Raw genomic sequence first — 13,913 nt, forward strand, 5'->3', positions numbered from 1 at the left:
ATAAAAATCATAGGAAACAATTCCGGATAATAAAGCTTCAATCTTTAACAAGAACTAAAAAGTCAACCCAAAAGACAACCCCCGATCCCGCACCTCGGAACCCGATAAAATTTATAAAATCCGAATACTCATTCCGATACGAGTTCAACCAGACCAAAATTATCAACTCCCGATATTAATTCGTCGTTCAAATCATCATTTTACACTTTTAAAAGATCTTACAATTTTTTCCAAATTTCCAACTTAATTCTCTAATTTAATGATGAAAACAAAGATAAAACCATGAAATAAAATCAAAATCGGGTAAAGATCACTTACCCCAATCAACCACGTGAAGAACCCCTCAAAAATCGCTCAAATCCGAGGTCTCTAGCTCAAAAGATGAAAAATTGACAAAACCCACCCTTTCGGAAATATATTCTGCTGCCCAGCAATTTACACATCGCGATCGTAGAAATGCAATTGCGATCGCGAAGAAGGAAATGACCACTGCCTAGAATTTTATTCTACGCGATCGCGAACAAATGCATGCGATCGCGAAGAAGGGAACAACTGATGCCCCAAGAATGTACTATGCGATCGCAAACCAAAATGTGCGATCATGAAGAAAAAATACACCAGCTGCTAAAGTTGAGCTACTCGAACGCGAATACGATGAAGGAGAATATACATGATCGTGAACCTTATACTTCGAACGCGAAGAAGGAAAATGGTTCACTCACCAAATAGCCTATGCGATCGCGTCTGCGCCTTTGTGATCACATAGAAGGACATCAGACACCAGAACTTCAGCATTCCAAAACATAAGAAAATGGCCCATGGCCCATCCGAAACGCACCCGGGACCCCGTCGAGACATGCCAACAAGTTCCATAACACAGACCTGCTCGAGGCCTCAAATCACATCAAACAACGTCGAAACTGCAAATCGCACCACGAATCGAACTTATAAATTTCCAAATCTTCTAACTTCTACAACTTGCGCTGAAACATATCAAATCAACTCGGAATGATGCCAAATTTTGCGTACAAGTTTCAAATGACAGAACGGAGCTAATCCAACTCTCGAAATCGCATTCCGGACTCAATATCACCAAAGTCAACTCTCGGTCAAATCACTCAACCTTTCAAAAATTCAGTTTTCCAATTTTTGCCGAAATGATTCAGATTACCCTACGGACCTCCAAATCTAAATCCGGACGCACGCCTAAGTCCAAAATCACCATACGAAACTATTGGAATCAATAAAATGCCATTTCGGAGTCGTCTACATAAAAGTCAAATTTCGGTCAACTCTTACCACTTAATCTTTAAAAGTAAGAATCTTTCTTCCAAATTGACCCTGAATCCTCTGAAAACCGAGCTCGGCCACACACGCAAGCCATAACACATAATACGAAGCTGCTCGAGACCTAAATCCGCCGAATGGGATGCTAATTCTCAAACTGACCGGCTGCGTCGTTACATAGATTTTCACCAAGCAAATTCTAATTTCAACAAATGGGCACAAAAAAAAACAAAGAAACTCACAAAATTCCATTTCTCAAAGGAAAAATATTGATCACAAAAGCAAACTTCTATTAAAATGACATCCATTTATTCCACAAGCTTCTTCACTGTGAAACAATTAAAGATTCAATCTTTGAATTCTGAATCATTCAAATTTATCACTAAAACTTATGGGTCTTTAAGATATAATAAAAAAACTCATGGGTCTTCGAGGAAAAAACGGATAGTTAGTTACAGTAGAAGTTTAGTGGAGAGTGATCAACTGCGGTGGGATGTATGGAAGCGAGCTATGGATGCAATTGAATCATTGGGAGGGAGGGTGAGAGTAGGGGATGTTGCCGGTAAGGCTGGTCTTCAGTTGAGTGAAGCACATATAGCTTTGCAAGCTTTGGCTACTGATTCTAATGGCTTCTTGAAGGTAAAATTTCTGATCCTTTTTTTATGTTTTGAGATGCTAATGTTACTAATTTTGCATATTGTAACGTCAATTTGACTTTGTAATATATGTGCAATTTAGTATGGTTAAAGATTTTTTTATGACTGTGAATTTTGGGCTAGCTTGTCTGTGGACTATTTCACCTGATGCATGTCACCCCTACCAGAATGAATTGTATGTTTGTTTAGGAAGAAATTTGTAATTTAAAGAATGATTTGTATGTTTGTTTTCAAAAATATATTAGTACTAAGTAGTAGTATTTGGAAATGCTAATGTTAGTAAACTTCTGATATTTTTTATGCTACCTTGCCTTTTTTTTTTCTTTTTGACAAAGTTGCCTATGAGTTAATTTGGGTTATATAGACAATCCAACTTTTAGATAGGTTAACTTGGGTTGTGCTTGATTTGATCCATTAATGAATTTATTTCCAACCAACTCGCAAAGATTGATATTTTAATATTTACCCCTTCCGTCTCATTTTATGTGATGGTGTTTGACTAACATAAAACTTAAGAAATAAAAATTGATGAAACTTATAGTATAAAACGAGTCATAAAAATTCGTGTGACTATAATTGAGAAATATAAAGTTAAATTATTTTTAAATGTATAAATACGTCTTCTCTTTTGAGACAAACTAAAAAAGAAAGTATCACATGCCTTGCAATGTCTCCCAAACATGTGAAGGAATGAGTTAGGAGCAGAGTCACTAGTTCAGCTGCATTATAAATTGCAGAAGCATATTGATGGATAGGCTTGATTAAAGGGAAGAAGAGGGTTGATTGACCGATGATGAGATGTTGAGACGTGTTATAGAGGAAAGTAACTAACAATCTTCCAATAGCTGGATGTGTGACAGAAATTAGAAGTTGTGTTTTCAGAACTGTGTATTGAGTTTCTTATTATAAACTTTAAAAATAAATAAAAGAATTGTGTGCTGTGTTTTCTGATAAGTTTCTTCAAGACTCTTCATTTCTGCAATTGAGTCCTCTTAATATTTGTGGAATACTATTCATAATTAAACATTTATTTTTTCTTTTGACAAATCCTATGCTTCACCTCAACTGTTGAACTAGACCATGTAATTATTGTATATTTGATTTTTCGGCTAATATGGTTTTGATAGGTGTCTGATGAAGGTGATGTCCTATATGTGTTTCCCGAGAATTGTCGATCAAATCTTGCTGCTAAATCCCTCAATATTGTCGGTTGCTGAATGTGTTATATTGTCTGTTCTGGTAATTTTTAATTTGACCTTTTTACTTGTTGAAGAAGAAGTTGCTTCTATGTTAACTTTTGTTACATGGTCTATTTTCTTAAGTTGATTTAAAGGCCTGGCTTGTAGCCTCTTTTTGGGCTTTGGAATAAATTCATCTACAGTCTAATAAAATCATTTGTATTTTAATACAATGATATATTATAATTCCCTGCATCCCAAAAAGAATGATAGGATTCAGAGCACGAAGGTTAAAAAGCATATAATTTTCAGTTTGAATTTAAATATTGATTACATATTCAGAGATTTCATAAAAAGAGCATTACAATTTCTTATAATTAAAATATTTAAAATGTTAAGGATTATCATGTCTTAAAAGATAGAGGTGGTACCTTGCCAAATGTCCTTAAAAGTAGATTGATCAGCACGTTTTGTTAATCAACTCCTTATTAGGTGTTGAATTATCTCGAACTACTAGGGGCTAGGGAGGCATTGGTACCGAATTAATAGCTTTGCGTATGGTAATTTCTTGCAAGCATGTAAGTTTTGTCGACTTTTGTACTAAAGATTTGCAATTTCTTAGAATTGTATTGGCAGGTTATGATATTCTATTCTTTATTTCATTTCTGATAAGCATGGAAATTCTATCAGTGTCCAGACTTAGTGTGAACACTTTTTTTTATAAGGAACTTGGTGTGTACACTTTTCCCCGGCACCAACAGAAGTTGGTGTTCAGATGGGCTTGACTATCAAGTTTAGCATTCTTCCTTTAACTAGTTTTAAGGTTGAATACATAGTTTACACATCAACCTTGTAGCGAAATCCCTATTACATATCTCTCCTTCAAAAAAAATCTTTTACACACTTAACTTTTTAAAAGTGTGTCTAAGGCACACTACTTTTGACCAGATAGCACTTGTGTATTTACACACACAAAAAAGCGCGTGAAACCCGTAAAAAATTCCATTTTTTGTCTCCCTTCCACACAGGAACCCCTCCCCCTCCCCCTCCCTCTCGTCATCTTCCTCAGACCCCCCCCCCCCAAACCCCAACTTCTTCCCCAAATAGAATTTTTGAAAGAGCATAAACTTTTAGATCTAAAATTGGGCGATTTTTGTTGGTTTATTGTCTAAATATTGTAAAAATCATTTATTTGTAAGAGATTTAAAAGCTTTAACAGTAATATCGAAGGTTTGGTTAAAAAAAAAACTAGAATCCACCATTGTTGGGATATTAAAAAAAACGTGTAAATTCAATTGGGTCTTGTTGACTATTGGGTTGTTGAACTCAATTTGTTGCTCTATTATTTTCGGCTAGTTGTTTAAATAGTATGGTTGAATTTTGGTGTTATTGGAAACTTTTTCACAAACAACTATGGTGGCAGCAACAATGGTGCTTAAGATAGAAATTGGAAAGATGAAGAAGATGAGTTTTAATTGTAATTTCTTAAAAATAAATTCCTTTTTAAGATCAATGACACGTGTCACGACTCTATTAGGGCGTGACTTTCACGTTATTTAAAAAATTAGTCAAGCACAAAATAGGTGTGTCTTAGACACACTTCTGAAAGGTTGAGCGTGTAAAAGGTTTTCCGTGACCGAGAGGTGTGTACAAGAGATTTCGCTGCAAGGTCAATGGGTAAACTATGTATTTTGCCTAGTTTTAACCCTTCCACTATGCATTATGTGGAATATTGATGGTAGGCTATAATTGTGTGTTTTAGTTGCTTATCGCACTCTAATTTACTGCACTTTAATGAAGTTGAGCTTTCAATCGCTAGTGTTTTGCACTAATTGTGTGTTTTATATCTTGTAGGAGTGATTCCGAGTTATGTAGATAATATGGAACTAATTCAAGTTATTTGGAGCTTTGAAGTATGAGTAAAGGCCCAAAGAAAGAAGCCGGGATTGTGTTCGAGGGTCGAGGATCACTGCTGGATGTCAAAATTAAAGGAAGAATCAACTACCTAAGGAGGCTAAGGAGAAGTGAGAGAAGCAAGAGCACAAGGATTTCATCATTCAATCCTCACTCAAGATAAGAGTTTGGATCGTTTTATGTTTTCCTTTAACTTAACTTTATTTGTGATGAATTACTCCACATATATGGAGTAGTTCTCTTTAGGGATTGATGGATTTGGTGTATTGATAATTATTTATGGATATTAACTCTAGTTTTTATACATTAAATCGTTTTGGGTGTTTTAATTATTACATCTATATTCATATGTTCATGTAATCGATAAAGGCATAACTTATGATGTTTTTGCATTATCTTGTTGGTTGAATTCATTGATTCTTCTTAGTAAACGAAAGAGGCGAGTTGAATTATTGTTTAGACCTAGTTAGGAGGATAATCGAAAGAGGTTCTTCTAAAGACCAATCCACTACGAATTCTTGCATATCTTCATCGAGCTTAAATTGGTTCATATTGTGAGGTTGAGACTTAATCGAGAGAGGATCTTCTACTAAACGTTTAAACTAATAATTGAGTGAATTCAAGAGACTCACTTGAACATTAGAAGTGAATTCACTAGAGTTAAATCCCAGACGTTTATCTTGCACCTATCCAATCAATCCTACTTTCTCCCATTGATATCTTCCTTGTTTATGTTTGTTCGTTTGTCATTAGTCAATAACCGTAGATTCTTAGTTAATTATAATTTTTAATCACATAATTCTCAATTGTTAATCATCTTGGATAGCAATCAAGTTATAAGCTACAAAAATATTGTTTAACTCTAACCCACGTGAATACGATATTATATTATACTATATTCGACTAGCGAGCATATTTAAGTGTGTGTTTTATGCTCGTCAAATATATGGCTGGAAAGGAATAGAAGATGTTTTGATAGGAAAAAGAAATAACTTTGTGCTGTCAAATACAAATGTATACAACTTATATTTTTGGTGTTGAGGTAGTATGTGTGCTAATGTTTTGGAATAATGGGATTCTCCGATGATGCACTTGTAACTTATATTCCTGATTGTTCTTAATTTCTATGATGTGTGAGGGCACTTGATTCATGAAGGAAAGGTAATGTCATTGAACTCTAGGTTAGAGTAAGTGAGTGGGTTATAAATAATGCATGGTGTTTTTAAGTCAAATCTTGAGGCTAAGATGTTACACTATTGTGCTTAATCTATTTTAAATATTCTTGGTATGATGAGTTATAAGAGTTGTGTAATGAGGTCGTGTCATTATAAAGTGTAGTTTGATTGCTCGAGGATGATAAATAGTTTAAGTGTGGGGTGTTGATCGTAGATTATAATTGTGTGTTTTAGTTACTTATTGCACTTTAATTGAGTTGAGCTTTCAATCGCTAGTGTTTTGCACTAATTGTATGTTTTATGCCTTGTAGGAGTGATTCCGAAGTAGATATTGTGGAGCTAATTCGAGTTATTTGGAGCTTTGAAGTCTTGAGTAAAAGCCTAAAGGAATAAGTCGGGATCATGTTCGGGGGTCAAGGATCACTGCTGAACGTTAAAATTCAAGGAAGAATCAACTGCTGAAAAAATATACTAGTGTGATGCACTGTGCGATGCAACAGTGTAAATTTATGTCAGAAATTGGCAAATTTGACCCAGGTGCACGAGCGCACACTGGGCGTGCAAGTTAGGCAGTGTTCTGGCCAAAGTGCGCGGCCATATGCACGAGTACACTCCTAGGTGCACGGCCATGCACGTCTTATACCGGAAAGAGTCATATTTCGCGTAGGAGAAGGTGTGTTCGTTTGGGCCCGACCCTACTAGGTATATATACATGAAAAAATATTATTTTCTGGACTTTTGACACATCTAAGACCTAAGGAGGCTAAGGAGAAGTGGGAGAAGCAAGAGCACAAGGATTTCATCATTCAATCCTCACTCAAGACAGGAGTTTGGATCGTTTTATGTTTTTCTTTAACTTAACTTTATTTGTGATGAATTACTCGACATATATGGAGTAGTTTTCTTTAGGGATTGGGTGATTTGGTGTATTGATAATTGTTTATGGATATTAACTCTATTTTTTATGCATTAAATCATTTTGGGTGTTTTAATTGTTGCATCTATATTCACATGTTTATGTAATTGAGAGAGGTATAACTTGTGATATTTTTGCATTATCTTGTTGGTTGAATTCATTGATTCTTCTTAGTAATCGAAAGAGGCAAGCTAAATTATTGTTTAGACCTAGTTAGGAGGATAATCGAAAAAGGTTCTCCTAACGACCAATCCACTACGAATTCTTGCATATCTTCACTGATCTTAAATTAGTTCATATTGTGAGGTTGAGTCTTAATCGAGAGAGGAGTTTCTACTAAACGTGTAAACTAATAATTGAGTGAATTTGAGAGACTCAGTTGAACATTAAAAGTGAATTAACTAGAGTTAAATCCCAAACATTTATCTTGCACCTATCCAATCAATCCCTACTTTCTCCTAATTGATATCTTCCTTGCTTACGTTTGTTTGTTTTTCATTAGTCAATAACCGTAGATTATTAGTTATTTGTAGTTTTTAATCACATAATTCTCAATTGTTAATCATCTTGGATAGCAATCAAGCTATAAGTTACGAAAATTCTGTTTAACTTCAATCCATGTGGATACGATATTATATTATACTATATTAGACTAGCGAGCATATTTAAGTGTGTGTTTGAAATATCCCTGTGTGTTTGAAATAGTGTGCTAAATCAGGAATTAGCTTTTCATTTTTTTCCCTCTTAGTTTTAGTTTTGTTTAGTTAACTTCTCTTCAAGATTTCTTTTGTTGAAGAACTCTTGAAGAAAATATTCTTGATATTGAACTCTAAATGTTGTAAAGATGGAGTACAACCAGCCTAAGAAAACGGTTGAAACGTTAGCAGCTGAATATTATCAGCGGTCTGCTATGTGTTGTAAATGCGGTGGAAATCATCTATGGGTTGACTGTCAAGCAGGTATGTATTCTTCCTATTATTCTTATTTTGAACAGTCTCACTCTGTTTCTAGTCAGTATAGCTATGAGGATTCATATGGGTACAATCTTGACTTTGGTTGGGATGAATACCCTTATTATAACTGGAATGGAAGCGAAGTGGGACAACCACCTCAAAGGGAGAATGGTAGTTTAGAAGAGCTTGTGTATAAGTTCATAAATAAGGTGGAAGAGATATTTACATAAGATGATGAAGCCATTAACAACCTAACAATGCAAGTAAGTCAAATAATAAGTACACTCTCAGAAAGCTCTTTGCGTTGTGATGGTGAATATATGGAGGAGATACCCTGCGAGAATGAGCCTACTCAAGAGTATGAGCGTCTACAGAGGGAGATTTCCACGGTACATGAAGACTCTGATTCAACTAAGATGATCGAAAACAAGGCTTTGGTTGAATATGAAGCAACGGAAGAAGAGTTCAAACCCCCATCCACCTTTCCACATTTTCAACCTTTAGGAGAAGAGAATGAGAAACAAATGGTCTTGGACATACCAGAGGAATATTCACTTGACCTTTTTTCTGTGTTTTCTTATTCTAACCTTGATCATGTGGATTTTATTTTTGGGGATTTATAGGAATATGTATGGATTGATCATGTGAAAGAATGCAGAAACAAGTTAAGGATCATCATGAATGAGCAATTCACTGCTCAAAATGAGGACAAGAAAGAAAGAAAAGAGCGGGTCTTGCAGGTATCCTCAGAAGAGTTGGGCTTAATGATCTCCACAAAAAATCCCATGGAGCGAAAACGAGGAATGAATTCAGAATTAGAGGTGGAGTTCATAAGTTCTCGGAAAAGAATAAAATTCAGGGAAGTTTCCTTTACCTCTTGCTTTTTAATTGTGTGTCATGGGGACATGCCACAACTTAAAGTGTGGGGTAGGGGATAACTGTATGTTGTATGTATATGTGTTAGTTTAGTTTTTGTTTAGTAGGTTAAGAAAATATATTGAAAAAGAAAACATAAAAATTTTAAAATTTTTGATTTTTCCAGACGATGGATATCATTCGACAGGTTTCTTGAGGGATTAAAGTCGAAAGAAAAAGACAAAAAAAATTCTTTTGTTAGATAGTGTAATAATTTCCCCTTGGTTATCTTCGTGTCGCGGTTCTTTTTTAAGGGATTTGTTTGAATCGAGTGTAGTTAGTTTTTAATTTTTGTTAGTAATAGGAAACCTTGTGCTATGATTTGAATTGGAGGCAATATATCTTAACTTTATTATACCTTGAGAATAGCGAGTGCTTTAGTTGTGACGCTTAGGCTCAGTTCCTTACTCTTGCATAAGGATCTTAAATTGTATAATTTTAACTTTGCTTAACTGCTTTGACTAGAGTGTCTTGATAGTTCAATCTGGAGTGAGTTATGTGCCATGTATATGTGAGGTTTTGTGTATTATGTGCATTGCATTTTATGTCTAGAACTTGCCCCGTGTGTTTGCAAAGTGAATTAGTAGTTTTATTCAATCTTGGAAGTGATATAGGCATTTCTCTGTTGAGCCAATGATATGCGTTTACCCACCAATTTGTTATATATCGTAGTTAACCCCGTTGAACCTGTAATCCTATTTCTTTGGTAAACACATTACAAGCCTTACCATTTGTTTGAATTAACCATATATTTGAATCATTTACCTCTCGTGAGCACTTGAAATTGTATGAACTTTGTAAAAGTCGAAGTGTTGGGTGATTTGATTGGTTTTCGAGTGGAGCTAATGAAATAAGGAGAAAGATGCATTGTTTTGAAAAAGTAAGAGCCACTAAAATTGAAAAAGAAAAAAGGAAAAAATATACATAGTTTATTGTTATGAAAATTATTCATTGATAAGTTGTAACTCTTGATGTATTTGTGCTTAAATAAGTCGGGAGTTAATGTAAACTGATATGAAGATTGAGTATTGGTTCGACATAAGTATGGGGTTTTAACAATGAGATGTATATATTAAAGTGCTTAGGGGAGTGTAGTTACTCTTATATCTAAATGTATCCTACCAGTCCCGCAGTTTACATTATAACCACTTAAAGTTCTACTTGATCCTTGACTGAATGAACTCGAATTAGTATAGTAGTACTCAATCTTTTGTGGTTCATCTTTTGTGGCATATTAATGTTGTTTTTGAGAGTGAGCGAATTCTTTATTTCTTGAGGTCCTAATTGTTTTTAATTTCTATGGTGTGTGGAACTACTCTCTATTGTTGTGTGAGGGCACTTGATTCATGAAGGAAAGGTAATGTCATTGACCTCTAGGTTAGAGTAAGTGAGTGGGTTATAAATAATGCATGGTGTTTTTAAGTCAAATCTTGAGGCTAGGATGTTACACTATTGTGCTTAATCTATTTTAAATATTCTTGGTATGATGAGTTATAAGAGTTGTGTAATGAGATCGTGTCATTATAAAGTGTAGTTTGATTGCTCGAGAACGATCAATGATTTAAGTGTGAGGTGTTGATTGTAGGCTATAATTGTGTGTTTTAGTTGCTTATCGTACTCTAATTTACTACGCCTTTATTGAGTTGAGCTTTCAATCGCTAGTGTTTTGCACTAATTTTGTGTTTTATGCCTTGTAGGAGTGATTACGAGTTATGTAGACATTGTGGAACTAATTTGAGTTATTTGGAGCTTTGAAGTCTGAGTAAAAGCCCAAAAAGATAAGCCGGGATCGTGTTCGGGGGTCGAGGATTACTGCTGGATGTCAAAATTCAAGGAAGAATGAACTACTGAAAAAATACACTAGTGCGATGCACAGTACGATGCAACAGTGTAAATTTATGTCAGAAAATTGGTAAAGTTCAGAGGCTACCCAAGTGCATGAGCGCGCACTGGGCGCGCAAGTTAGCCAGTGTTCTTTCCAAAGTGCGCGGCCATCTGCGCGAGCACACTCCCAGGTGCGCAGCCGCGCACGTCCTATTCCGAAAACAGTCCTATTTCGCATAGGAGAAGGTGTGTTAGTTTGGGGCCGACCCTACTTGGTATATATACATGGAAAAACGTTATTTTCTGGACTTTTAACATATCTAAGACCTAAGGAGGCTAAGAGAAGTGGGAGAAGCAAGAGTAAAAGGATTTCATCATTCAATCCTCACTCAAGATAAGAGTTTGGATCGTTTTATATTTTCCTTTAACATAACTTTATTTGTGATGAATTACTCCACATATATGGAGTAGTGCTCTTTAGGGATTGATGGATTTGGTGTATTGGTAATTGTTTATGGATATTAACTCTAGTTTTTATGCATTGAATAGTTTGGGTGGTTTAATTGTTGCATCTATATTCACATGTTCATGTAATCGAGAGAGGCATAACTTGTGATGTTCTTGCATTATCTTGTTGGTTGAATTCATTGATTCTTCTTAGTAATCGAAAGAGGCGAGTTGAATTATTGCTTAGACCTAGTTAGGAGGATAATCGAAAGAGGTTCTCCTAAAGACCAATCCACTAAGAATTCTTGCATATCTTCAGTGAGCTTAAATTGGTTCATATTGTGAGGTTGAGACTTAATCGAGAGAGGAGTTTCTCCTAAACGTTTGAACTAATAATTGAGTGAATTCGAGAGACTCACTTAAACATTAGAAGTGAATTGACTAGAATTAAATCCCAGACATTTATCTTTTACCTATCCAATCAATCATTACTTTTTCCCATTGATATCTTCCTTGCTTACGTTTATTCATTTGTCATTAATCAATAACCGTAGATTCTTAGTTAATTGTATCTTTTAATCACATAATTCTCAATTGTTAATCATCTTGGATAGCAATCAAGCTATAAGCTACAAAAATATTGTTTAACTCTTATCCACGTGAATACGATATTATATTATACTATATTCGACTAGCGAGCATATTTAAGTGTGTGTTTTATGCTCGTCAAATATATGGCTGGAAAGGAATAGAAGATATTTTGATGGGAAAAAGAAATAACTTTGTGATGTCAAATACAAATGTATACAACTTATATTTTTGGTGTTGAGGTAGTATGTGTGCTAATGTTTTGGAATAATGGGATTCTCCGATGATGCACTTGTAACATGGAATTTTCTCCTCATCCTTTTGTTCTCTTGTATCAGTACCTTCTTGGATGATTAACTTCCTAAACCTCTTACTTGAATGAAAAGAACTTCCTAAATCTACAATCTAATCTGAAGCTGCCTTTTTTTATTCTATCAAGTAACAAAATTTTGTTAGCAATGGACAAAATAGTCACGTACAAGAAGTATACCAAAAAGTAGAAAACCTCACCAAAAAAATGATACCCGATCTTCTATAACTAGAGTAACCTCGTGGGTGCACCGAAAGTAAATAAGGAAAAAGAGGCTATTCCTCAAGTGTACAAAATCCTTCTCTATTCCATCAAATGCTCTCCTATTTCTCTCTCTTAATGGTCCACATTAGTCCTAGTGGAGCCACATCACACACCATGTTCTCTTCTCTTCTAAAAGTCCAGATAAACAATACTTCTTTCACCCTGCCTGGCATCACCATTGAAGACCAAACCATCCCAATATTTCCTACCAAAAGCGAGACGCTATTCGGCAATGTAAAAGAAAATGATTCCCGTCTTCGCCTGAACTCTTGCACATGAAGCACCAACTGACACATGTAATCCTCCTCTTCCGCAAATTCTCCCTTGAGAATCTCCAGTTTTAAAATCCGTATTCGTGAAGTTTTGATTGGGAAACCATCCGCATCTTCCTTCTTAGCAGCTAGATAATAGTTTGATGTTCTAATTAGCATGTTATCAAGTTGAAAGACGTGACATTGTATATTTTATCGTGCGATAGAAAGGGACACTGCGCATAGGGTATAGTTCAGCAAAATTATACAGAGATAATGATTAGACCAGGACTGTCTTTAAATTGAATAATCATAAGCTATATTTTTGTCAAAATGTCTCTGCTTTTCTAGCTATTAAGGTCCTTAAGTGATTCTTAAATAAACGATATTAGAATCCTCTCTCCTATCTTGATTTGATTGCTTCTTTTTGTATTTAGGTTGCTCTAATTCTTATCAAGAACTCTCGGTGCTTTTAGTGCAAAATAAATTATTATTTAACTGTCACGCCCCAAACCTGGGAAGGCATGGCTGGCACCCGGTGTCGTACTGGTCCGAGCGAACCACTTTGTAACTCATGATCGTCTGATAAAAACTAGATCATGCATAGGTTGAGTTGTCTGAACGCTTTCCTTCTATGACTATCATGGGCCAACATGGCCACTAACTCGTAATGCATAACTGTAAGTGGGCAAATATTGTATCATCGATCCATCGTACTTAAAACATGAATGCACACGGGCTGTCAAGGCCTCTGACATATTTTACGTAATGAACCTATGTCTACAAAGCCTCTAAGAGTATTTGACATCAAAACATGGTTGGGACAGGGCCCCTACCTACCCATAAGCCTGTAGAAAAACTCTAACACGATGACTTATAGACTCGGTTGCACTCCGAATGAAGTGGAGTCTTACCGATCCTTCGCTGAATGCTAACCTCGTCTACTATGAGGGCTCGTCAAACTGATTATCTACACCTGCAGGCATGAATGCAGCGTCCACAATAAAAGGACGTCAATACGAATAATGTACCGAGTATGTAAGGTAGAACTGAATCATAACAATAAGTCAACATCAGTGAGAGAGATATAAGAATCAAACTGAACCTCTGAAGTGCCACTGAAGGCCATGATATGCTTACTAATTATACTTATATATTTAATTCATCTCTTGGGACTATTATCCATATAGTAAATGCATGACTGTCCGACCGGTCGTAGCTCGATGGTAAATATA

General features: G+C 35.4%; 1 protein-coding gene across 1 annotated transcript; it reads left to right on the forward strand.

Moving 5' to 3' along the window:
* Positions 1-1,474: 1,474 nt before the first annotated feature.
* On the forward strand, positions 1,475-3,218 carry LOC108949139 (uncharacterized protein At5g03900, chloroplastic-like). The gene is made up of 2 exons (XM_018778862.3): positions 1,475-1,926; positions 3,071-3,218. Exons 1-2 carry the CDS (start codon positions 1,585-1,587, stop codon positions 3,158-3,160), a joined length of 432 nt encoding a protein of 143 aa, XP_018634378.1. The 5' UTR covers positions 1,475-1,584; the 3' UTR covers positions 3,161-3,218.
* The last annotated feature ends 10,695 nt before the right edge of the window (positions 3,219-13,913 follow it).

The sequence above is a fragment of the Nicotiana tomentosiformis genome, chromosome 5, assembly GCF_000390325.3.
Source record: "Nicotiana tomentosiformis chromosome 5, ASM39032v3, whole genome shotgun sequence".
NCBI classification, from domain to species: Eukaryota; Viridiplantae; Streptophyta; class Magnoliopsida; order Solanales; family Solanaceae; genus Nicotiana; species Nicotiana tomentosiformis.